Source organism: Tetrao urogallus, assembly GCF_951394365.1.
Source record: "Tetrao urogallus genome assembly, chromosome: 14".
NCBI lineage: Eukaryota > Metazoa > Chordata > Aves > Galliformes > Phasianidae > Tetrao > Tetrao urogallus.
Window position 1 is genome coordinate 10,898,472 of NC_136827.1, and position 27,450 is coordinate 10,925,921.

General features: G+C 41.3%; 1 protein-coding gene across 1 annotated transcript; it reads right to left on the reverse strand.

Annotated features, from left to right (window-relative positions):
• ITK (IL2 inducible T cell kinase) lies at positions 1 to 27,369 on the reverse strand (the record flags this gene model as incomplete). Its single annotated transcript, XM_079542480.1, has 17 exons — positions 1 to 72; positions 612 to 769; positions 2,923 to 3,041; positions 3,124 to 3,188; positions 3,879 to 4,095; positions 4,809 to 4,980; positions 5,447 to 5,521; positions 6,237 to 6,373; positions 7,020 to 7,099; positions 9,125 to 9,179; positions 9,364 to 9,429; positions 9,983 to 10,134; positions 10,797 to 10,837; positions 11,427 to 11,555; positions 12,743 to 12,824; positions 14,888 to 14,992; positions 27,199 to 27,369. 17 exons carry the CDS (start codon positions 27,367 to 27,369, stop codon positions 1 to 3), a joined length of 1,896 nt encoding a protein of 631 aa, XP_079398606.1.
• Positions 27,370 to 27,450: the final 81 nt, after the last annotated feature.

Below are 27,450 nucleotides of genomic sequence, written 5' to 3' on the forward strand. Positions count from 1 at the left end.
TTACAGATCAAACTCAGAGATTTCACTCAGCTGATAAAGCAGAAGAGAAAAGGACGGGCGATCTTCTTTCCTCTGAGTGAAATGGAGAGAGAGAGAATATTAACATCAGTGTGGGAGGTATGGTGAGTTTAGTAAGGAGAACCTTGTGAAAAAAGCAAGTTTTAACAAAAACAAAATCCGTTCTTATAGAGAAAATGCCAATGGAAGAATGATGCTCCTTCTGCACCGTGATTCTTCTCTACTAACAGGGAATTTTCCCCAGAGGACACTAGGTACTTTGTAATGGGCAGGCTGTCATTTTTACCATCCATGTTAAAGCTGAGCACCACTGATTCGTAGCTTTCTTAGGAAGCAAAATGCTGAATTAACTTGAATTTGGTGCGCTGCATAGACTGTTCAGTGATGTCAATGCATTCTGTAGAAACAGCAGCTTAAATAAAAGGCAAAGACCATAAGGTTTAATTCATCTTGCTAACACAGATAATAGCTACAAAGTGCCTCATCTCCAGCACTGTATCTTGTATTAGCATGCGAGGTGTAAACTCTCTCCTAAACACCAAAGAAGAGAGAGCTCTTTTTGGGAAGCAGTGCTTTCCCAGTGAAATACTAACCATGCTCCAGCAGTGGCTCATCACCTCATAAATAGACTTGGAGGCCAACTTGGGCTTGTAGAGCCGAAACCCTGCATTGATTTCTTCCACCACTTCTCCATTGGTGCGATTCTCATAGGGCATTTTGCCTTCGCTGAAGACCTCCCACATTAGCACTCCTAAAGCAAACAAATGGGAACAATTACAAAAACACAAATAACATGCTCAGCAGGCCCACACCCCCCTTCCACCCGCTCATCTGCGCAGCTCAGTGTTGGTGTCTGTTACTTGAAAAAGCATTTTTGCTTAGATTTGAAGCACACCTCAGAAAAATCAGGGCCTAACACAGCTGTAGATTTCACAGGACTGCAGCACATATTTTCTCTTTTCCTAAACACTCATATAACTTCCTATGATTACTGTTCAGAGCAGTCCAGAAACTTGTGCTTATCCAGTGCAGTATATGATATGCAAAGACAAAACCACTGTGGACACTGGCCAGAGTTGGCCATCATATCAGAAAAGGTCTGCAGATAAAGTGAATACAAGTTCTGGTTTTATTATTAGGTTTGCTTTCTTTGGTCATCCGGTGTTAAACTGTGTTCACAATGTAAAGAAAGGAGAGACAGACTGATCTGACATGGAGTTGCATAACACTGCAGTCAGCTTTGCTAAAGAATTCTTGCTTTCTAGCTTCTAATTCTTCAAAGAGGGAGGTGCAGTGAGATTGCAGTCCCTGCCATTGATATTGGCTCTGATGAACACCAAGCAGTTGTACTGCCCCAGTGCGCAGATTCCCAGCACTAGGAATTTCTTCCACCCATTTTGTTCTCTTGGGTACAGCAGGACTTCAGGCCTGGCAGAAGGGATGAATGCATGGCAGAATAGCAGAGCAGAATGCTTCTCACAGTCATGAGACCATGACACGACAGAGGAATCCTCTTATGCAAACCCCACTGGAGGGGCAGATAATGAGTCTGACAGATGTACTGCATTGGTGCCTGCAGATTTCATGGTGGGCTGACTGATGCACACACAGCTCACAGCTATTTCACTCAGCCCTGACACTGTTGTGAGCCAACTCCACTCAGCTTGGCTGGGCTATAAAACGGAGTATACTTTTTGGAGGCATTTAGCTCTTACAGGGCCCTAAATGTGAAATGCCACTCAGGCAGTTCCTGATTTGTGAAGCAGATGAGCATTCTTAGCAAGGTATCATCTCGTCCCATGTCACTGCCACTTTGCTGTGAGGTGTCAGAGCTGGATGTGCTGGCAGTGTTGCCCCTTGTTGTTATGAGGGAAGTGCTGACAGCCTCCTCCATGTGCCGGGGACATGAAGAGGACACAGAAGAGGGATAGAGCTTGGGAACCATCTCTGGGTTGGGTTCTCAAAGGAGCTCCCACCACGCTGCTCATAACCCACCCCAGGGATGCATCACTTCACCCAGCATCAACCACACAGCTTCTAGGAAGGGCAGAGGGGAGCACAGAGCTCACAAGTACAGACTAGCCAAGGGTATAATCCTACATTATTTACTGAGAGGCACGGAGCTGAGTGGCACCCCATTGACTGTGTGCTGTGCTCCGCACACTGTACCGATTCATTCTGCACTGCCACTATTTGTGTTAGCTGGAGGTGGGCCAGGCACATCAGTTGGCCAGATCAACAGGCCAGGGAATAGCCTTTGTTATCTGCAGTGCCAGTGGCTGTGGGGAAAAAAACATACAGCAGCTTTCTTATCTATGAGGATCCAGAAAGGAGATTGAAGAACAGATGCAAATCATAAAACAATGCATTGGGGAGTGGGAAATTAGATGAGAAAAGGTCAGCACTGAAATAATATTTTCAAATCAACAAAAAGCAAACAGAGTCAGCAAAAACAAACTCTGAGAGGCAGAGGTTTAGAATGAAGCTTCAGTGCTTTGGACTGGTGATCAGAGAGATGAAATGCCTAAATGTCTGTATTTCCTTTTTCTTAGAAACCTTCTGACTCTTCTACATTTTCTTGGTTACTCATTCAGTTGCATCATAAGATAGAGATTGTTCCTTGGTACTGTATCACACTGTACAGGTACAATACATTATATTGGTAGTATCTGGAGTGCTTCAGAGTGTGTAGGTAGTTTACTGTTCCGTTCATCCCTTCACTTAGACTATTTCGGCTTGATTTTCCAAGCTGCTATTCAGGCAACACACCATTGGAACCCTGAAGATGTAGTGTTTAGAATATTTTACTTTAGCACTGAGTCCCTAGGTCTTTCTGAGCTGATATTTCTTCTCTTTTTGTTTTGTTTTGTTTTGTTTTGTTTCATTCTGATGAAGGTTTCTTACCAAATGACCAAACATCTGATTTGGTGCTGTAGTTACTGTAGGAGAAAACCTCTGGGGCAGACCATTTAACTGGAAACTTGGTCCCCGTGGAGCTGGTATACTGATCATCAAGAACAATCCTGGAAAAGGAAAAGAAGGGAGCATTTTGAGCAACCCCAGTACCTCACCACAGCCTCATGTCTGCAGCCCCTATGGCATTACCTTGACATCCCGAAGTCAGACACTTTGACCACATGAGATTCCCCCACCAGGCAGTTCCTAGCAGCCTACAAAAACAGAAAAGGTAGAAGGTCAGTCCTGAAAGATTATCACTGCCACCTTATTGCTTTTATCCTGTTTTACACAGTGCTTCAAAATAGGAGAATCAGAGTGATATCCTACTGTACAAAGAAAGCAAGAACTTTCAGTCCTAATGTTTTCTGTGTGTTTTACAGCCAGTGTGCTTCTCTTGCCAGCAAAGCCTTCAGCCATCAGTCTGATGCATGCCTTTGCTGCCCAGAAAGAGCAGAGAAAGAGTGAAATATCCACAGCTGCCTACAGTCCTGTAGTAATATGGCAGCAGTGCACAAGGCAGCTTACTGACCACTGCAATTAAAACCATTTTATCAGCAATGCATGTCGTTTATGCCTATGTAAGAACAGGTCTTTTTGGTGTCTTTGCTGTTTTGGACATGAAAAGTGGTGAGATTCTGTGAGCTGTGGAAAGCAAAATAGTCCACTGAGACAAAGAGATGAAATTTATGTTCTTGCTCCTTCTCTCCCAAACGCAACAAAGGGAAACGGATTTATCAGTGTTCCAGAGGATGCTTTTTCTTTCTAAAGCTTTAGTGCTGCTTCTGCAAAAAGAGGAGATATTGTTCCTCTGCCAGTGGGTAGGCAGGAGGAGTGTGAAAGCCAAAATTAATGAAGAGAGAAAGTCCAGTTGGAGTGGGGAAATCTGTATGGAGGCAACGTACCAGGTCTCTGTGGATGACAGAATTTTGTTCCAGATAAGCCATTCCTTCGCACACATCTAGGCACATTCCCAGGAGGGTTTCCTTTGAAAAACTGCCCCGCTGGCTCCTGAGGTAGTCAGACAAGCAGCCATGCTCCATGAACTCGAACACCAGGCATATGGGAGTGTTCTCAAAGCACACTCCATAAAGCTGAACTAGTTTGGGGTGAGACAGCTTCCTGTGGGACAAGAAGAGGAGGTGGAGAAAGAGGTTGAAGTCTGCTCAGTCCTTTCTGCCCTTACAGAAATTATGCTTACAGAAAATGACCAGTTTTTTCACCCTGTTTCACCTGTTGCATTCTTCTCTCTGCAAAGACCAACTATGAACACAGAAAAAGGAAAATATGCAGATGAGGCCTAACTTCAAGGTGCTTAGCATTGAGTATATCTCATTTCAATGGTAATCAAAAGACATTCCTGCATTCCAAATCATCCAATCAAACAACAAAAAAATTGTTTCTTCCTACTTTGAAGAGAGAGAGATGTAAAAAAATGCAAACAAAGGCAATGATATCAGATACAAGTATTGTCAGCTGTGCAAATAAAAACAAACAAAAAAGCAGGCAAGCTTTTAAAATAAAACGTCCCTCAAATTTTGAGATGTCTTAATCTAGTTATTTCTGACACTTGTCTCTCCAAAATGCTCTAGGAATGAACCCTGCCTTCTAGAGAAGAAGAAATCTAGAAAACAGTTCTGGATATTGACAGACTTACAACTATAGGAATTCACCTACACTTTGAACTGTGTTCCCTTGTAACCCCCAGAGCTCACAGGTCTCTCTATACTGTTTAGCTGGATAGCAAATAATGCAAAATTCATATTTCTGAACATTATCACAACACTTAGTCTACTGAGTACAGGGTCTGATTTTTGTGTGAATCTACTGCTTACATCAAGACCTTAGCCTCCTCGATGAAATCCTCTTCGGACATCGCTCCTTCACGAATGGTCTTTATGGCAACTTTTGTCTTCTCCAGCCAGTAGCCAAGGTAAACCACTCCAAACTGACCACTGCCTATTTCCTGCACACGGGTGAGCTCAGAAGGATTAATGACCAATTTTCCTGTTGATTATAAGAGAAAGAGTGAGAATCTAGCAGAAAAACGTCAAAGAAAAAGCTTTTGTGGGTTAAATATTAAGACAGGACACTAAGTAAGAGTTTCTGACTCTGACTTAAATCATCTGTGTGACTTTTGGTGGCTCATTTACTACTCCATGCTGCAGTTCATGCACCAGAATAAGAATAACAGCATTCCCATTTTTTCCTCTATTGCTTTTGTCTATCCAGCTCTTCAGGGAGGATTGTTTCTAACACATGTATATATTACTATGCACAACATGTTTCCCAGTTCTCTTGATGCTTCTGAGAATTACAACAGTGTTTGGAATGGTGCAATGTAAAGATCTGAAGAAAACTATTATACTGGTGGTCACATGAGAATTCTTCATTCTCCATGGATATATTCACGTTCACCCAGATAACCAAGGAGGTGTGTGATTCCCACATGGTGAAGAGAGTAACTCCATACCATAGCTCAGCCCTGCGGTGATTGGGGCCTTCTTCTTCCAAGAAGACACTGCGTACCGCAAACGAGTAACAAGACCTGAGTGACAGAAGGAAAGATGGGTTCCAGTTATTGTCACCGTTATGGGAAGTGTGGCTGTTCTTCTCCCCAGAAGTGAGTCAGGATACTTGCAGCGCATTTATTGTACTGAGTTCTCAGCTCCACTTGAGGGCAGCTGAATCTCTATTCAGTGTGATTTCCTGCCTGCCAAGGAAGCCAATTCTGATCAGTTTCAGCTTATTTTTCATTCTTGCTCTGTCAGCAAGTGTGAGTCTATATTAACTGGTGAAATTCCAAATTATACATTTATATTTTTGAAGCCCACGGTTTCCCTTGGTACTCCGAGCTGTAGTCTTTGATGACTCCCATGTTTGGCTGTGGATGGTGACCATGCCCCTGACTTTGTGTCGAATCAAGGCCCAGGGATATGCCACCTCCGGGGCAAGAAGGCACTGCAGTTTATCTCAAGCAAGTAGCTCGTCTAGCAGTTGCTGACACACTCCCATGGACTCCTGAGAATGAAAGGACTCTCTATTGTTTGTCTGTATGACATCTGCATTAGTCATACTCAGAAGGATCACCAGAATGAAGAATTTGGAAGCTTAGCCAAGATGGTCATTTTACAGACATTCTAGTGCCTGGGTAACATTTCAGTGTAAGGATGGAGGGATTGAAAGCCTTCCTTCCTTGAGAACATTCACCTGGCTACATGGTGAAACAGCAACTTGCCTAGCTGGTGTCAGCATTCACTTACCTCCTGCATTGTGCTGGTGGTAGTTGATGAGTTCAGGGATGCAGTCAAAGATGTGTTTTTCTGCCAAATAGTATCTCTTGGGAAAGTCAGTTGTCTCATTGATGTGGTAATGTTTTATAACAGGGTTGTTATCCGTACTGAAAAAGATGAAGTTTTCTTTGAGAAAAACTAGGTTACAGCAAAAAGATAGGAATTTGGGGTATAGGTGGAAGAGAAGAGAGCAAAGAAATGGGACAGCCTTCCTTACAGTGAATGGGTGAGGAGAGAGGAGCGAGCTGCAATTGCTAGTGAAAACTGTACTTCTATGTTTTCCCTCTCACCGGTAGATAGTCTCAACTCTAGAAAGGCTGAGGTTTCTCAATAAGAACAGGTTGAGTACTATGTTACTCTGCCTCATTATGAAACAAAACTTTCTGCCCCATGACAGAAACCCTTTCACTGGTCCTGTGTTATCCACTTTGGATGAGTGCAGCACATAGCCTGTGTTGATCCTATGGGCACTTCAGCTGGGGAGGAAATTTCAACAAAATTACAAGCCTGGTGATGTCTTAGGGACTATATATAGGCACTTATTTAGATGCAGGGTGAAGTGGAGCCTTTAATATGCTTTGCTTTGCGAATGGCAGCTAACTCTTCTGCCTTTTTTGGAAGCATTTTTCTGTATCGTTTTAATGAGCCTTCTGCTCTATCTTCATGATGCCAAAACAACTACAGAGATTACTCTCTCATAGAAGCCATTTCATTGATGTAATTGATGTGAAAAGCTGCTGAGCTCAGCTGTACCTCAATGCTTTGGTGAAAACAGAGACTGTGTACATGCCAGGCTGCCTCGAATCTCTCACCATGAAGGCACCTTCTCTACCCTGTAACAAGATCAGAGGAGAGAAAACTGGTTAGAGACATCACAGAAAAAGAAGCAGGCCAGGGGCAAAGCTCTGCTCATTTCAGCCCCGTCTTCTGCTCATGAGGATTTGCTAAAGATGTTGGAAAAAATGGAGCTCTCAGCCACTCCATGCTCTTCCCTGGTGTATGCCCAGGGACTGCAGGTACACCCAGCTGATCTCTCTTGGGTGCCATGTATTTTTAGCTTGATTTCCTGAGGAAATGGGACTTATGCAATCATGTTGAATATGTGTGGGTGTAGGCACACATGAATGCACGTCTCTGTTCCTCTAAGCTTCTCCTCTAGAAATTTTGATTGCTTTCAACCTTATCTGAGAGAACACTGGTGATCTTAATTTCAGACAAGTTCAACAAAAATGGGCAGCTGAGTGGAAAGGCAAACCCCGCTGAGTGCCCTCCACAGAGAACAGTTACAGGATGAAGGTGCTACTTATTCAACACCAAAGAATCCCTATGAGAGCATATGAGAGATAATTTACCAATGTACCAGAAATAGAAAAAGCTTGGACAAGATCCTCTGTGCAGGTACACCAGCCAACCAATGTCTAAATATAATTGCTTAGGAAAGCAGGCTACCTCCACTCAGGCATTCACAGAACAATTTCCCTTTCTAATTTTTCACTGTAATTGTTTTCTACTCATCTGAATGCTAAAATGTTCCATAGGCCTGCAGGGTCAAACACTAATGAATCAGATAGCAGGGGAGAAGATTTAACATAACAGTTTGGATGCAATGTGCTGTGCTGACTCTACATTGATAATAAAAACCATAATTTTTTTATGTTTGAAGATAAAGATACTTTTATATCTGACACTTCAAATGCTTGATTATTTTTGCTTTGCTTTACCTGATGGAGTCCCTCCACTTATATGTGCCCAATCTTCTTTTCTACATTTAAAAAAAAACAACAGACTTCCTTCATTTCAACACTGCTAATATTGACAGCAAACATGCAGCAACCTGTGACTGTCTTTTGTCTGACAAAGCTGGAAGGAGCTTTATCAGCTTTACCAGACAAATCCCATCTGCGGCACGTGGTGTAAGGCTAAGCCCCAAGTGCAGCCTGTCTCAGCCTCCTGCTGGCACAGGTAGAGGAGAGTTGGGGGAAGCATCCTGCTGAGCTGCTTTCAGAACCATTCTTCCCTCTCACATGGGAGCAAGGCTGGCTGGAGACCACTCATGTGCCTGGCTGCGTGTTTGGAAGGAGCTGTAAGGGATGGAAAATTCTGAACCAGAAATGTCTGCGGCCAAACAGGGGTAGCAGCCACAGAAAAGCTATGATGGAAGGACCAGAAGGAAAAATAAGTTCACTCAATCCTGCATGGTTAGTAGGAGTTCATAGGAGATAAGAGATTATTTTAAACCGCATAAAAATAAGCTCCTGTTTTCATAAAGTGCTGTCATTCAGCATTTTATTTGGTTCTCCTGTTAGTGTAAGAGCTGACACTGTAAAAACTAACATTGTGTTTGTGTGGAAAATTTGAACAAGAAGTGTACTCTTTTTATTCGCATGACAATCTTCACTGGAAAACTCTGTCTCTACTGAAAGATTAGAGACGCACGCACATAACACACAGCTAAGCATAACACCAACCCATACTTTTGGCTTTCACCCAAAATACCACAGCACAAGATTAGTTTGATTTTCAGAGAACTACTGGCATTCACAGGCCCCCAGCAGAGTCATGATGAGCTACAATCTGAGTTATCAGCCAACTCTGTTCTGAAAAGGCATTTTCCATCATCTCACTGCCCTGGATGAGGGTGGCACAGCTCGCTGCCTGCCCCTGGCTGCTGTGGTGTCGGGGGCTGCTGGTGCCTGGATCCCTAGCAGCCCCGTGCCGTGCATGGCCCAGGGACAGCAGCACAGCAGGGACCTGGCACTCAGTTTGCCCTTGCACAAAGCAGCACTCATGGGCTGCTCCTCAGTTCTCATTTATTAATTATGATTGCCCATCTGACCTGAATGTAAACACCGGCTTACCTCATCCCTGAGGAGCATTTCTGCTTTGCTTCTGCTGATGTTCTTATTGTACCATCTGAAAACAGCAAAAGACTGCGTGTCAGCATTTCTAGGCTGTTAAAGTTCCTGCTGAAAAGCCTCTGCACTGAGAGTCTCTACTACAAGCGACAGCATAGCGTGGGGTGGGGACCTTTGAGATTTGCAGCTTCTGTAACAAATCCAGCATTTAGAGGTACAACAAAAACACAGGCACAACTTACTCATATATTTGCAGGTTATCGGGTGATTTTTCCGCCAGGTAGCTACTTGGCACATAGCCTTCATGCCTGTGAAAATGTGACACAGCACGTGTGAGCTACAGACAGGATTTTCTCTGCACCTGTGGAAATTAGCCCTGAGACATTTGTTGGCCAGATGCCTTGTTCTTTGCATGATAGAAATGCTGGGTTTTATGTATTTTGTAGGGTTCCTGGGTGTTGAAAACAACTATATCCTCCCCAGCCCAGATAAACAAGGAGAACTGAGGAGAACTAATGCATGGCCTCCATCACTGTTCATATTGAGGATGCTATAGTTTGATTTGTTTTGGTGTTAGTTATCCCCGCGGAGTGCATTCTAGTTTCCTTAAGTTTTCCCCATAAGTTTGATAGCAAGTATCAGTCTGAGCTAAGGATTGCTGTTTAAAAAATCAACTTTGGGTCCTTTTTCTTCAGCCGCCTAGATACAAGCAGCTCCAAGGGAAGGATCCTTCCATCTCACTTTCTTTTATGTATCAGAAGATACTTCGCAAAAGTGGTACTAGAGGCCAGATAAATGCTAGTGGATGAGCAGACTGGACTTAGAAAGGATTTGTAAATTTGATGTTGAAAAGGGATTTACCCGTTCTTATCTTGAATCAGCCACCAATGTTCCTCAGAGCTGTCAATCACATGATATTCCTCATTGTACCGTAATGTCAGCTCCTGCGGGTTCTGGGCTTCATAGTCGTATATGGCCACGACTAAGGTTTCCTTTGTGTTTAGCAGTGATTTCTGCACCAATTAGGAAAAAGGCTCATCACATTCATGTTCATAAATGTCAATGGCATGCTCTCTGAAATGATATTCCCCTGACAACACTGGTGTGCTCTGTACTCAGTTCTTTTAGGCTTAAGGCAGAATTAACCCTGTTTGATCCGATTTTCACAGATGTTTCCTAAACTCCCATTGAAAGATACCAGTGATAAAATCTCCTTGCTCTTCTCAGATGGACCTAACAACCTCACAGCTCCTCACTTCTTATAATGACTTTTTCCATCCACAAGTGGGTTTGGAAAACTGCTCATTGTGCTTCTCTTCACAGCAGCTTTTGCAGATACAAAAGCTTTTCTCATATCCACCCCCTTTCCCAGTTTCCCTTTCTACAGAATGAAAAAAAAAAACACCACCTTTGAAGCTTTCCTCACCACTGGAAAGCTACTTGTAACACAGCCATCTTTGAAGGACTTAATCTAGTGCAGTGGATTACTGCTGATTATTTATAACTTATGGGGAAAGAAAAAAAAAGAAAAGGGAAGAGAAAAGCCCAGGGAATATTATCATAGTTGATATTCTAGGTCACTGCTCCATGACGAACATTTCTGAACTTATTTGCACCTCTGCTAGTTAAACATACAGGACACTAAGGACAGTGTTGCATGCCTTGCTGCACTCACCCAGTTATCTTCAGGAGTTGGAGGAAGAGGCTTCTTTGAGGCTGAAATGAAATCAAGAAAGCTAATTTGAATCAGGAATAGACAAACCCTACAGAAATACAATAGCTAGCTTTGGTCATTTAGAGTAAGATGTGCCAACAGCTGCACCTGCTAGCACGGGTTTGAAACTGATGTGCAGACTGCATAAGGAATCACAGAAATACAAGGGGAAAAAAAGTCTTGAGTGTAAAATGATTGACTTCCCTATCTGCCAGCACTTACATCACCATTGATACCACAGAGGAAATGTGGGAAGGACAAAATAAGATACGTGGGAAGGAGTGCAGGTATCTTAAAAAGTTGTTGTTAAGGTTTGTTGAAGGACCACAGCTGATCAAGTTCTTGGGTTTCAGTTTCACTCCTCAGACAGAACAAAGCATTCTACAGAGGAAAATATTAATTCAAAACAAAGAGTAACGTGTAGTGAAAAATAAGCCAAAACAAGGAATGTTCAAAGAAGACAGCAGCATGTCTCTTGATCAAAATGTAACAGGGTATACTTTCATGTTCTGCACAAGATAGATTTAATCTTTTACTTTTTCTAGGAATAAATATTTTCAGGGTCAAGAGTCTCTTAAAGAAATCTCATACCAGTTTTGGTGGGGTCATACTCTATACAGCCAACTGCCATCTTCTCTGTCTGAGCACAGCATCTCCACTTGCCATCTATCCAGAAATCTGGATGATACTTTGAGACCAAACTGTTGTTGCTCCTGGTTTCTGGAAAGTGTTACAGTAACAGAAGAAAGGAGGAAAAAGTGGATTTGTTTTTATTAACATAATCTCTGCAAAATACATGGAACTGAACAGAAATAATCTGCACTAAAGAATCTTCTTATTTTTTCTCAAACCATTATTCTATGTGAATATTATCAGCCTGATCCTTTTCTCTCTTCAAACTGTTAAACACCAAAACCACAGAAAGAAGGTCTCAAAAACAGAAAGAAAACCTGGTACAACCAGGTACTGATGATTCTCATAGCGAACTGCATCTCTGCAGTATGTATGTACATAGGACACCAACTCTGCTCGGTGTTCAGAAGGAGCTGCACCAGTTGGGATTCACCAGCTCTAAATATGTTTGTATGTGTAGATGTCAGCTGTGAATCTCTGTGTGAGCAGTCAAAGGTCCTTTGGTTTGAAACTATTTGCCCTAATAATTTTCTTAAAAAGACAAAGAAAAAAAAAACACAAAACAAACAGACAAAACTATCCTGGCCTGTTTCTGTTTGATCAATTCAAATAAAATTGTTGTTGACCACTCAGATTGTCTCAACATGCTGAACTAGAAGAGATGGTAAACAAGGAACTCAGAACAGGTACAGCCTAGAAGGGGAATAACTGATTGTAAGACCAAGTGCATGAACTTAACAATAACTCAAACAGGCTTAAAGTTTTCAAAATGAACTAAACAGCAGCTCACGTTACAAAGCAGGAGAAAGCTATGAGGGAATCAGGGTGCAATTTTCATGTAACTAAAGAATCTCTTCCTTCTGCACGCAGCGGTTAGTTATTGTACCTTCACTTCAGAATCATTGTAATGAACCACAGAACAATTCAAGAGGTGAACAGGAAATGAAAGCTACCCACAAAAATGTTTCTTAATAATCATGATTCTCTAAGAAGGTTGTCATCTAAACAAAGTAGCTATTAATCAGTGTTGAGAAATCTACCCAGAAAATATTGTAACTTGGATTACATGTCCAAGTTTTTCAAAGCTTTTGAAAATACACCCACAACATTTGCAAATGTATTTGTTTCCATAGCTGCGTTCCCAATGACCACTTTGCATGTTTAGACGTAAGAAATCAACTCCTCTTGCATGTTTTCTTGGCATTTTAGCTTTTGAGAAAAATGACCAGGAATAACGAACTTCAACAATGAAGTGGGCCTAGGGGTTCTGTTACCTTCCTTCAGTGTAAAGACCCATCTCTGCCGGCTCTCACGGTTGGGTGCGAACACATAGAGGATGTAGTTATCATGGACAATCTGGAAAGGGGAATAAAGATGGGAGCCAGCCATTAGAAACATTCCTGGGCATGGTGGAACCTCGGAAAGAAACAAGCAGCAACCCCCATGTCAACTACGTAAATCCATACAAAACAATGCAGTGAACACATGGAGTACATAGGGCCTGTTCAGAGGCATCCCATAAACTCAGTGCCTTTTACTTACCTAAGATGGAGTACAAAACTTGATCAAGAAAGAATTCTAGATGGGTAATTTTTTATTTTTATTTTTTTAATCAGTTTTTTGTTGATAAGAAATGCCAGTAAAACCAATGGAGATATTGCAACTTCGTTGTGCACAGAAGCCAGCCCACTACATGCAGCTGTAGCCTATTCTTCTGAAGCACCTCTGGGGAAATGACATCTGTTTCTCAGCAGTTTCTTTTAAGACATCTTCACTTAACATCTAAGAGCCAAATTAGCTTTTCTAGTCAGTATAAATCCCAAGCAATGCCCTGGGGATTCGCTGTACTACTATCACTCTAAAGTATTTGCTATCTTTCACTAGGATTATGGTGGGGAAATAAGAAACTAGAGCAGATGAGCAACAAGCAGTCAGGATGCTGGTTTCACAAACTTGTCCTTAGTGATGAATAAAATGATGGAAGAGAAATACAGAACATTCGTGAAGTTTCAGACTAGAGAGTGAAATCATCACAGGAACAAAAATGACTCAGAATCTTAATCAGATGACTATATTTGGGACTAAAATGTGATGTAACACACAATCTAAGTTTCTTTTCCAATATTTATCTCAAGAATTTAAATCCAAATGAGACCTGGACTCTTTGATGCACAAACACTTTGAAAAAACTTCAACCAGTGTCTTTAAAAAGAGATTTCTAGAAGACAGTATCTGTTTTTTTCAAAGCTTAAAGCAGTGTAGATGAGGCAACATTAATAATTGTTTAAATGACAGGAAGCATTTGCTATCTCCTGGCCTGATGCCCCTGCAGGCACACGCAGACAGCTATGTGACTCAGTTGCTTTGCAGTCTACAGAGAGATAAATTATAACCTCTGTTTAAAGAAAAAATAAAAACAAGGGGGGAATAATTCCCACTCATTTAAAGACACTCTTCTTGATATTACAGTTGTGTCTGTAGAACGTTTTGACAATTTAAGATGGATTTTGAAATGCATAGCGAGCAGATCTCCAGAAAACATAGCCATGAGCATGCACAACTGCACAAAATCCTCCCTTCAGCTTCTCTGCAAGGGGCTGACCTGCCAGAGGAGCCACACTGAGACAATGAAGGGACGTTGGTGCTTCCTCTGGAGGTTTACAGCCAGGTGCATTGAGATGCTTCAGACAAAATGGACAATATCGTTTAACAAAACATTGCAGAGTTGACTCTGGGATAAAATTCAGATGGAACACAAGCAGAATTCCCCTGACCTTGGCAGAACACTGTCCAACACAACAAAGCCTCTGCCACCACCTCACCAGTACTGGCACTACCCGCACTTTATTTTGTTCTTCCTGTAGAACTGGAGATGTGGAGATGTAGATGGAAATTCAGACCCAGAACTAGCAGATCTGAACATTTGTTCTTTCTCCCATCCATGCTTACCCAGGAAAGCTGCATTATAATTTGGGAAGGGAGGAAAGAGCAGTTGAGGTTCCCCCCTCAAGCTTTCCCCAGTTAGGCAGATCCCAACCAGCCCTGGATACGAGCTGTGCTGTCAGGCTGCTCATCAGCAGCTGTTTGCAGCATAAAACAGCACCTTTTGGTGCTCCTAAAGACCCATAGACAAGGCTGTAACACTCGGATTGTTTCAAGTCATCTGTGAACAGATTGTCCTGTATTCGTGGAAATTCATACGCTGTAATTATCATGAAAAATAGTGTCACCAGTGAGATAAAATTCTGATTACTGAGTCTTTGAGTCCTTAGTTCTCTTCAAACCTCTCTGCTTTTTCCTCATTTGATAACATTCATCTCAGTGTTGACTTCATTAAGGACTGCAATATACAGGAGCATCTTAGTGAAAGACAGAAAGAAGTTCTATCATTTATCAGTATATCCAACAGACAGACTCACCTGGAAAGGATATTTATATTGACAGGGGATGATGATGTCACTTTTCACAATTTCTACACATTTAATCCTGGAAAGTTCCACAGAACCCTTCAAAGTCCTTTTTTTCTACAAGACAGATAGAAGCACTTGGTTAAGGTCAGTGATTGTGGATTATGTACGTAATGAGACAAGACTGAGATGTCCACAGGAGATTTCTAAGTTTGATAGAGATGAACCAGATGATATAGTAGGTATAAGTACAAGGAATTATTCTCATATATGTCACCTCTATGTACGTGGCACATAAACATCTGCACACAGATATATTTCAGCTCAGCACATGGATTCTTAGAGAACCAGTCAGAACTTTGGGTTGAAATTCAGGTTTTATTTCTTCCTTCCAACAAAATTAGATCTCTTTTTAACCAAAAAAGAACTACTTTCATGAAACTTGTGATTTGTTAACAGTCTTGTTTCATAGAGAAAATCTCTAAAACAATATACTTTATTAAAAGAAAACTTTGGGGTACTTTGATTTTCAAAACGGAGCATTATCTAAAATATAATATTTTTACTGCCTGCATTTGCTAAGAAAAAAAACACATCTCTGTTTTTGGTCTTTCTAGGTTTTTAGCTTAAGGAAAATATCAGGAAATTTTAAAATAAATAATACACTGAAAAACTTGCCTACAAGACTACTTGTCTGTCAGCTTCTGCTGTGTGATTATTCATTAGAGGCCAGATAGCCAGATAACAGAATAGCCAGTCAGGGGAGGGTAAGAACAGAATGGACACCCCGTATCCCAGCTGCTCTCGGCATGCCTTATTTCCCAGTGAAGCACTGCCTGTAGCTCCCAGATAGTAGCAATCAGCTCCAGCAAGAGAGATGGACAAGGAAAATGCCAGCAGAAGCTATCAGATGCTTGCTATCTGGTGCACGCTTCTGAGGGATTCATTACAAGTGTGTTTGCTCTTCGGAGACAAACCAGTTTCCTATTTTGTTTCATTTTCAGTAGGGATGAAACATTAACATTCTCCCACCTCAGATCTGCCACCCAAAGAACACTGCAAGGATTATTTTTGCAAGAGCTTCATACTTTGCCCTTATATACCTGGACCTGAGGAAAGAGAGGGAAGTTATTACAGCGTGGTCTCACATTGTTCCTGACGGACTTTGTTGGTGTATATATCTCTTGTATGTGCTGGCAGTTCAGCCAGCACCTCTGGGTTTGTTGCCAAGTCTGTCTCTTGTATTTGTCATTTGCCTATATAGCTCTGTGGGGTGGAATGGGATTTTTTTAATCAATAAACTCAAGGCTGTAAGACAGCTCTAAATTTAAAAATCAATTGACTAGCAAGAGCACTGCCAAATCTTAGAAAGCCTCCCTGCACTGCATTTTCTTCCATTCTTGTCTGTTCAGTTCTTTCTTCCAGATTTGGCTTCCTCTATCTCTTCTCCACAACCTCCTCTATCATTTGTTCTACCCCTGGGATTTCCACTCTGCCACGAGAAACAAAGCCATTTATTTCCTACAAAACCCTTCAATTTTGTTAATGCTGAGCTCTCTTTTAGCTGATTATTGTGAAGACCCAGGGTTTAACCACACATGAGGCTTTCGGAGTTGATGGTGCCTGTTGCAGTCACAGTCTCTATTCTTTCGCTGTAGAGATTTTATTGACACATTTCCATTCTCCCGTGAAAGACAGGGCCCAGCCTTCTTGAGGAGCTTTATGCAGTTGTCCCGCAACTCCACCTCCTGAGCTCTTTTTAGTTGTGTAATTTCAGCAAAAAGCCCCCATCACCTCAAGTTAAAGCACATCAGGCTGTGTGCCACAGTTGCTGTATTGCAGGTCCTCCACAGATGGGACTTTGCTGACAGAAAGCAATTATAGTCCTGAAGCAGCACAAACTATAGAAATTACCATTCACAAAACCAGGCATTACCCAGCAGCGAGCCTAGGAACTAACCATACCCCTAGTTTTGTGATGCCTGACTGCTTTAATCTAACAAAAGCAACTGAACCATTTGGAAGGGAGGAGAGAGAAAAGACCTCTTAAAAATGGTCCCCAAAACCTCAGAGACTTGTTTCTAAGAGGGCCAGACTAAACATACTGAGAGATCTCTGTTTGTAGTTTTCAGTCTGCCCAGAGTATAATTAAATAGATGTTTTAGTTGGTTGGTCAGAAAAACCATCAGTTGTCTTGCTGAGTAATGTGTGCGGAAGGATAACCAAGGCACACTGCTGTCCCAAGAGGAAAAGCACAGTGTGTGCAGATCAGTATATCCTGCTTTATTGCTTTCAAGCCATTATTTGCAATACGGGAAGGGGAAGCTAACAGCACCAAATGGAGCTGAGTGCATCACAAACTCAGTGCATTATGGTGTTCAACTCTGGTGTTTCACCTCCTCTTGCCTCACAGCTCCAGCAGTTTTAGAAATGATTGCAATGGTTTCTATTTCCTTAGGTACTGGTAGTGCTAACTTTGGAAGAAGTAGGTGGGAATTTCCGTACTAGAACTATTCTGTAGTAATTTCTACCTGCACAGTCCTCCCCTACAGCACAGAAGAGGACTCTTACAGTGCTCGTTTAATGGAAGAGCCACCTTGCTTTTTACCACGTGCTCAGCCTACACAGCCCCCAGCACTGCAACTCAACCAGCACATGCAACTCAACCAGTGGCCCACTAATCCTTTCCCATCAGCTCATGTCCTGCTGGGTCCAGCCAGCCCTTTGTCAGACAAACATGGGAAGAAGCAGGGCCATGGGAGGGCAACGAGTCAGCAGTGAACCCAGCGCTGTGCACGACTGTGCTTCCTGACTGTGCTTCTGTACTCATTGCTTCACAAACGTCTCAGATTTTGTGAGATGTGGGGCTGTACAGTCAGGGGAATGTGCTGCTTTCTGGTTAACGCTTTGCTGTTGCTATTCATGGTCCTGATTCATCAGATGTGCTGAACCAAAGAATCACAAATCTTGGTGGATGCTTAAAGCTTTTGCTAAATGCCACCTTATTTATCAATGGGAATTGGCATTAAAAACTGTCAACAGTGCAAGAGCAGAGGGAAGGGAGGGAGGCCAAATGGCAGGAAGAGATGTAGTGGGCAAAGCTTCACCTCCACAGCTAAAGAGAGAGAAGGCAGAACCTTGAGCAGGCAGAAAGACAGTGTGCTGCGTTTCACAAAGCTGACAGAGCTCAAAAGTTGTTTTATTTTTGGGGTGTAAGGAAAAAAAGCGAGCAATTGGGGTTCATTTGGCCCCAAACTCTTGATCAGTGCTCACTTCCCACAGCTCTAGTGTTTGCTTTCCCCTTTCCACATTTCTCTCTACTTCATCCCCATCGCCTGCCACATCCCTACCTCAGCTATGCCTGCTGGTCCCCCTGCCTGGCCAGGAACCTCTGAAAGGAGCAGGTTCCCCTGCAGCACCTCTGGGCCCCTATGTACATGAGACCCTCCTCTACCACAGGCTCAGCCCATGGCTCTGTGCTCACCCACTGCTCCCCACTGAAGGCCCAGCTGCAGTTGGACACTTTCCCTCAGTAGGTGGAAAGGGGAAGGAAGCTTATAGCTGCAGTGGAGAGAGGTAGGAAATTCCAGTCCTCCGCAAGCAAAACCGCAGAAACATTTCCGTCAGTAAAAGCATTTAATGGCCTTCTCTGCAGTGCCAGCTTTGCAAGTCTCTGGGCTGATTTACATTCCCTGCTTTCATTTGTCAGCTTGAAAAGAAGGAAACATTCTTAATTAACCATCTTGGTGATGAAGTAGATGAGGGGTCTTTGCCTTGCCCCAGTCTTCTTGTGCCTTATCACCAGCTCCCCATCTCTCTTCCCAGTGAATAGCCTGGATAGAGGTAGGAGTAAGAAGAATTTCTTACTCTGTGAAAACGTAGTGGTGAAACAAAACAATATTTATATTATTATTATTGTTTTTAATGGCACATACAGTCCTCCAAACATAGGCAAGATTAAAACCTCAGAAGATGGATAGGTCAAAATGGGTTGAAAGGGCACAAGCTGTTTTCTGGGAGCAGAGGCAATGCAGCTGCCCTGGGTCAGCGCTTGAATGAAGGTAGAACTTCATGTGTACCTTTTCTGTAGAGCTTTTTCATGAAAACCAATTAACCTTCCAAAAGTTGGAAATACAAGTTCTAAGCTGGCATCTGTGTTGCTCTTCTTTGGCTGACAATGCGTTGCACTTTTTCTTTTTTTTTTAAATTTCAAAATGATTGAAAAGAAATATTTAAAGTTGAAGAGTCTTTCTCTCACATGACTGGCTCAAAAAGGCAAAATAATATCTGACTTTGCATGGTCAGATCACTCCAGATATGCTTTCTTAGCTTCCAGTAAAACATTTGAGGCTACTTTTATAGTTTTACCCAGACCAGTTGATACTGACCAGTCTTGGAGACAGGCCACTTGGTTCATGGGTCTGTTGTGATTGAAGATCACACTTTTACATTCTCATGAGCTTAAATTAAGCTCTAGAAATAATACAGAAGCATATGTATGCCTGGCTTGCTCTGTTTTCTCTGTTCTTAACTGTAAGAAATATTCACCATAGCCACACATTTTATGGAGGATATGAGTACATGATTTTCAGGGCAAGATGCAACATTACCGTTCAACCACTGGTAGGAAATAAGTGGGTCAATGTACAGACCACTTCACTGAACCTGCCTGTCTATTTGCAGGCAGATTTACATCAAAGTGAAGCAGAATCATTGTGAAAGATCTATCTCCTAGGAATGGAGAACTCAATTTGTTGAAGGCTGGTGAACATCTCCTTTTTTAATTAGTGACAAATCACTATTTTCCAGCTCTGATTCTTTTCAGGCCTTGTTGAGCTTCTACAGTATAATTTCTTGATTTGCTGAGATGATCAGATTTTGTTTGTGCCTGTGCTGTTGCAGAGTATTCAGTTTACTCAGTAACTTATAGTTCTCTCATAAGCACGCGTTGGCTCTAAGAGCAATGGAGAAGAACATAGAAAATAGTAACGAGGAACATCATGAAATTAGATGGATTCTTAACAGCAATTCTCTTATATTTTTCCACTGACCAAAAGATTTGCGCTTGAACTTGAACCTCCTTGAAACCTGTGCTGATACAATTAATTTCTGTCCCTTATCTTATCAGATCCCTTATCTATACATTGGGGCATGTGTTCTTTTTATCATTAACATCTAGGATATAAAGAACTGTTGATTGCTGGATTTACAGAAATCTTGCTGAACTCTGACATTGTTCAGTATTTTGAGTTCTCATTCTTAGAAGGAACACCAATGGACTGAAGTTTTATTGGAAGTTAAACAATTTTCAAATGAATTTTGAAAACTAACTTGGGCAATTTGAATGTTAAAAGAAAGTTGTAAGGGATTTTGCATTGCCTGCCAATACAAAGTACTCTAAAGGAAAAGCAATTGTTAGTACTGGGGTTTTCTGTAGATCTCTGACTGTTGTGTTGTGCTGTAATAACACAAGATACTCTGTTATATTTAATATTTCAGTTCCTAAATGTAACAGCTTAATGCATATATCTATATCTACAAGCAGGACACAACTATTCTGTCCTGCTACTTTAATTAAAAAGTGTGTATGTATATATATGTATATATATGTATATATATATATATCTTGTTTCACAGCTGTTTTTACATCTAAAGATAGAGAGGTCTTCTAGTGTTGGGCTCAACCTGCCCCAGAGTGCATCAAATTGTGTTAACAACAAAATTAACTGCATCTGGTGCTTAAGATGCGTCCATGGATTTAAGCAGTGTGACTAGGAGGGCTGTGTCTGCTTTGCTTGTCTGTATTCTGTGGTTGCCTTGCATGTAACTTTAGCAGCTGCAGTCAGGAACTTCTTCCTGCTTTGCTGCTCTTCCAGGAACCTGCAAAGATCTCCTTGTTTGCAGCCTCACCTACAGTGCAGGGCTTGGGCATAAACCTTGCTGAGGATGCTGAATCACAGCTGGCTCCTATGTCAGTAAGTAAATATTTCGTCTGCTAGTGAGACGACATGGTGCTGCTTAATGGTTGTGCTGTGTGCTGTTAGTACACATTGTTTGCATGCTATCAGCTCACTCATCACTCATTGTCACTCCCAGAAACTAATTTCAGCATCAAATACTGTTTACGGAGGTAATAGAACAGTTTACAGTCGAAGTCTGCTTCATGCAAACAATTGCAGTTTGTTTTCACTTTACTTGGATAAATTCTCAGTTTCCCTCAGAATAACTGCTACAGAAAAATTACTCCTCCCATTCTTTTTAAGTCCTATAGGCTAAATGTGGTATTTATATTTGCAACAAAATCATTTTAAACCACAGAAATCTTAAAACCTCTTGAAACAGGCAGAAAAGTCAGTAGAGCTCAGAAGACCTGGCCTGCAGCCAGTTAGGAGCAGGCTGTTGTGCTGTCCTGTAGTCCAGGCTTCCTAAGGTGCCTGGCTTTCAGAATTATGTGACCCTAAACCTGGAAGAGACGCAGAGGGAGATTAAAACTGTAGTCCTTCTACAAGTGCTCATTTTCATGGGCTAAGTGAATTTAAGGTTCAAATACAAGGGTTGGATGGAAAAGCACGCTTGGGCATTAGGTCGTTTTTCTTTGGGCCCCCATTAGCAAGGCCCCAGTGTTTTCACTAAATTTGTATTTCACTACCAGCCAAAGCCACTGCCAGCAGTCGTATTGCTGTCCTGTCTGAGATGATTATCAAGGCGTGTGTCCCTACTATTGGCACAAGTGGTTTGAGAACAAAATCAATATCACTGTTAAGGAAACAGAAAAGAAAAGATTCTTGGTTTTTGAATCAGCTTCTTAGTATAACAAAAATGAGTCTTTATGTTGTAGAAAAGCATATGGATCAATTACTAAATATTACATGAATTTTACCACAACCAATCTTGACTTGCAAAGGTGGGAGGAGTGGATAGCAGTGAATGAAGGGTTCAACGATAGGAGGAAGCTAAGTTAGATCTATTAAATGTCGTCACTTTTTCATTAAAGTATGTATTATTCTTAAAGGATGAAATTTGGTTAGAAAGGGTAAAAGAGCATAAAGCATTAGGAAGGCATTGCAACAACATTCTTACAGTGCTGATTATGATATAAAGAAAAGGCAGGCACTGGAAACAAAAATGGCAACAGTAAAAGTCTAATAAAAGATTTAAAAATCTCATTGTAGCATATTCATATTAAGAATTCCTTTTTAAAGATGAAAAAAGAGAGAGAACAAATGTTGGATTTTTGTTTTGTTTTGTTTTGTTTTGTTTTGTTTTGTTTTGTTTTGTTTTCAGCATCTCTATTGAAAGAAAGATTAGAGCTTCATGATTTATGGAAGTTGGGAGTACATGACATTTCCCAGGGAACATTGCTCAGAATTAATTTTGAAAGAAAATCTTGGAATATTGAAGAGTAATAAATACCTAAGGAAAGACCTAGTAGGAGCAGAACAGAGTGTGCAAAGACAATGGTAGTGGAAAATACTTATAATCAAAACTCAGGAAGGCAAAACGAGTTAATAAAAAAGTAGGTTTTTTCCTTATCAGATTCTAACACGCTTTTGTGGGCTTAGTAAGGATGTAGAGAACAGACCTAGAACAAATTGCATTTTGCTTAAAGCAGAAGCACAGTATTCCCACCCAGAATCACACTGCAGAAGGAAGTGTGAGAGACAGCTCTGATAGACAGAAATTTTGTAAATATCTAAAAATAATAATTGGTAAAACATTCTGGAACAAGTGCCAGACCAAAGCTGTGAAAACTTTACCTCTGTTTCAAGCAGTGGCTAGCCAAAGCCACTGCTGACTTGTTTTAGTGTTGGCTATACAGTCCTGCTCTGAATATTCATCTAATGTTGGCATCTGCCTTACCCTGAGCACAAAGACTGATACTAAATTAAGATGGGCCCCCCAGCCAGTTTTCCAGTGATTGTGATTCTTACAATAGAAATTAGGATTATTGTGGCAGTCAATATTAACTTAATCATTCCTTAACTCCTGCAATGCAATTAGGATTATTAAAAAATCCATGATATATTCACAGAGATGCTAAAGGATTTCAAATTATTACACAGGTTTGCACCTTGTCTCCATCATATTTAAGGTTATATTGTGTTTTGTTTTTTTTTTTAATGTAAAATAATAATTAAAGCAGTTGTGATGTAGGTAGATGCCATGCCTGATTACTTTGTGAGTGATATTAATAATAAATTAGTTTGAGATACACATTGGAAGGCAGCTGGCATTGCAAATGCTGGCAAACAAATAGGGTTTGTTAATAAATACACAGTAAGTTATGAAGAATCATCTATGCACTGGTATGTATATTTATGGGAAGTTATCTTCAAAAGCATCTTTAAATTCACTAAATATGAGGATTATAATTTTGTCTGAAGTATCTAGAATATGCAAAGCAATGTCTTATATTGAATGGTAAGAAATGGTACGGACAGCCATTGTAATTAACAAGAAGGAACACCAAAACCAAGATCTTCAGAAGCAAACTCCTACTGTGTTTACATTAGTCTCAGTGAGGAAAACAAGCCTTTCCAGGGGAAGATGGGTAGGTCAGGATCTGTGTAATCAAGGTAAAATGGAGTTCCAGGGTGAGAAATGAAGAGATGTTGTGTTACTGTGAGTAGTTGGACTCTCACAAGTAACACAAAGCGTAGATAATGCAACAGAAGCAGATAAAGCATTTTTAGATCCCGATAAAAGGTTTTTCAGGCAGGTTTATTCATTTGTTCTCCTGGAACCATAGACAGAAAGGAACTTCCTGGATGCACTGAAGGTGTCATCTTTTTGTCTGAATATCAAAGATTTGAATGACAGAGCCCAGGACAACTTGTGCTATGTGACCGCTTGAGCATCTGACCAGTGTTGGAAGAACAGTACTGATATATAGGCAGAGGGAACTCAGTCCTTAAAAATAACCACATGCCTGAACTTCCCAGGTGTTGGAAGCAACTTTGCCAGCTCTGAAATATTTCTCAATATCTGCAGAGGACAAGGCACTATGAAGATTTCAAAGAGGGAAAACTGTGGCACAGGGACTTTTTTTGCATTGTTGGTACAGTAAGGCAACAGCACTCTCCACGTTACCAGGCAAACCCAAGAGGAGCAGCTCTGATCCATATGCTGTGTCTCTGGGACTCTGAGAGTATCACATAAATGTGTGTTCTATAGGTTACTCTGGTGAGGATCAAACCCACTGAAATAGTTAAAATCATATCTCTATGTGCTCATTCACTTGCATGCTCAGTAACTATAAAAGCAGTCCCCAGAAATGAAAAATTTTTGCCCATGTAATTGATTTGCATGTTGCAATAAAGGCACTTCTGATGTATTTTAGCAGACGGGGGCTGAATACATGTGCCTGTTATCAGGGCTTAGCTTTATGTTAAGACAGCCTTGCATTGTGCTCTGGATAACGAATTCCAGAACACACAGCTTCTTATTGTTGTCAGTTATTGGGGGCTCATTCTCCTAATGAGACATGTAAATATCTTTCATTAACATTAACAGCGATTGTATGCGTGGCTCTGAGGAAAACAGTGCCTTCTGTTTAGCTGTGTGCTGCTGTGACAGAAAATGCCATTACAGCTATTGCAAAATTTTGCCTTTATTATGTTGGATGTCTTGGCAGCTTTTGATATAATTTCCTAAATAGTCTCTGTACCTCTTAACCTGACCTGGTTATTTCTTTGCTTTGGACTGCTACAGTAAGCTATGCATCCTTTTATATTCATGATGTCTGAATCCAGAGAAAGGGACAGGTTGTTAAACCCCTTAAATACAGACAAAATGTGTAACTGTACTTAACGTGTCAGGATATGCCTTACTTTAAGTCACATCATTGAAACCACTGGGATTTCTTAAATTGTTTAGTAACTTGCTAATTGTTTTACCTGAATTTATGTATAGGCTGCGGTCACTGACAGAATAGGGGATACAGTATAGTACTGAACTCTTGAGTACAGTAAGGGGTTCTTAAAGAAACTCTTTGAAATCTCTGGCAGATCCACAGAGATTTCCCTGGAAAAAAAAAGTACTTTAAAAGCCCCGGCAGAAGCTGGTCCCATCTATCCATTGCAGCACGCATGCCTGAGGATACTCTCCATCTCTATGGCAAGCAGGCAGAGACAAGCTAGCACCCATAAAGCTTTGCCTGTATATATATATGATGGGTCTGTATATCCAGAGCAAAGGGACCTCAAGCAAACTGCCAGTTTCCAATAGTCCACAGTCTGTCTTACTCCCACCAATTACCGGAGAGTCTATATGGAGCAGACCTAAACCTGTGCTGGAGATTTAGCACTGCAGACCACTGATTTTCTTGCATGCTCCTTGGTCCTGGTTGGCTCATCAGAATGGACATTATTCATGTGTCAGGCAGGTACTGTAATTGTCCTCTCATGGGCTGTGGAATCCTCTCTGGGGCTTTCACTCTGTTCTTAGCATGGGACAAAAGGGTGCTGGGAGAGTCTGCCCTAAGTTTGCCTCCAGAACAACCATGACCTCCCAACATGGAAGCCTGACCAGGATGATCTAATTTTTGGCTGAAAAGGCTGAGACTTTCTTGTGGGTACTCCCACAAGAGTGCTTTGTCACAGCACAAAGTCTTTTCTACATGTTCAATACAAAGTCCTTCTATTTGTGTAGTGACCTGATTTTTGACAATTTTTTTCAGCAAAAAGTTAGTGCTTTGTGGAAAATAATCTCTGTAATTATATATATGCATATGGTCATTCACAGAATCATAGTACCACAGAATGGTTTAGGTCTTTAGGTAAAGACCATCCAGTTCTAACCCCCCTCCCTTGGGCAGGGACGCCTCACACCAGGGCCCCATTCAACCTGGCCTTGAACAACACCAGGAATGGGGAACCCACAGCTTCTTTGGGCAGCAGCATCAGGGCCTCTCTACTCTATGAAGAAATATTTTCTTCCTAATATCTAACCTAAGTCTCCCCTCTCTTAAAACTGTTTTCTCCCAGCCTGTATGTAGGCACACACATATACACAAAGGTAGGTCAGCTGTCACTTGGTGCGCAATCAGATTTTGCATTTGTCATGTAACAGAATGCCTTTTAAAATCCTCTATATGTTTATTTCATCAGCATTTTAAGATGTTCTCAAGTTGCCTAATTGACCTTTAGGAAGGCTTGGGGACAAAATTTCCAAAGGTAATCATGTAGCACATGAAATCTGTGCCCAGCTGGAAGTTTCTGAATCAGATTTTCCAACTGATCTAAGTCTCTAAAGATGCAAACACTCAGCTAGTGTGAGTTTGCAAAAGTATCTAAGCAAAATATGTGTTGAGTCCTCCTCAAATCCTTCAAGACTCACCAAGCACCAGTGAAAACTAAGGGTGAAAACTTCGCAAAGTGCCTACAGCAGAATTACTTTTGAAATGCTTTTGAAAATTTTAACTAGGCTAGAATAGAACAGTTATAATAGAATTTAAAATCTTCATGCCAAGTGAAAGTCTGAGTAGCAGTCAAGTAGAGTCTCATAAAATACAAGCAAAAAAAGTATCTTGTGCACACTTGAGAGAAATAACTTGAAAATAAGAATGTTAGTTAACTTTTGAAGCTGGTATCCATTATACTTTGCATTTTGTTGGGTTCAGTTTTAACTTAATTTTCTTTGTTTAACTGATATGAGATGGTCTGAAGGTGCCAATACTGGATTTTCTTGCAAGCAAGGCAACAAGATCCCCATTAATGGTCTGTGCACAGTAACAGTGCCTGAACTTTATGGATTAACAGCATGTTATGTGACTGTTGGATAACAAGCAATATTATATACAACCATATTGAGGCTCTGCAAACATCCAGCTAAACAGAACAGGGAAATAATTCTCACTTCACTAGAACACTCAGCAAAATAGGGCACGCACTGACTTCTGAATTTCTTCTTTTTTAGTGAATCAGGGAAATGCAAGCCTAAGGAAATGGTGCCGAATCTGAGCATGTATCTTGTCATCACATCCCTTTTGCAGTTAACTCAAACCTAGGCCTGTTAAGCACGGCAGCTGAATTTATTTTGAAATGTAAGATTGAGGCTGTAGCTGTTACAGGCAGTGATTTTAACAGCCTGTGCTAAATTCCTGCAACAGAATTAGACACTTTCTATGAAGTCTCAATGTAGTCTTATTCTTCCATTTGCACCAAATGCCCACTGACCAGAAGCTCTGAAGAACCCATGTGACCGCTCTACAACTTTCAGCAAGTGGTGCTGTAACAGAAACCAGAAATGTTACTCAAATATAAGAAAAGAGTTCATCCTTCCCTTCATTACTCTAATATTAGAGGAAAAAATGGCTGACATACCCCATGGCGATGTTCATAGTAAGCCAGCTTAGATTTGGTTAAGACAAAGAAGCGCACTTTAAAGTTGGAGGGTGAAGTCCTTCTCTTCTGCTGGGATTTTTTGATCAGCTGCTCTTCCAGGAGCACACAGTTATTCATGACTGGGCAAAGAATGGTCCTCTCCCAGGACATGAGGTGCCTGCCCTACACGCTGAGCACTCGTCCCAGAAAGAGACACAAGGAGGAAGACAGTTGAGAGTTTTGCTTTTTTCT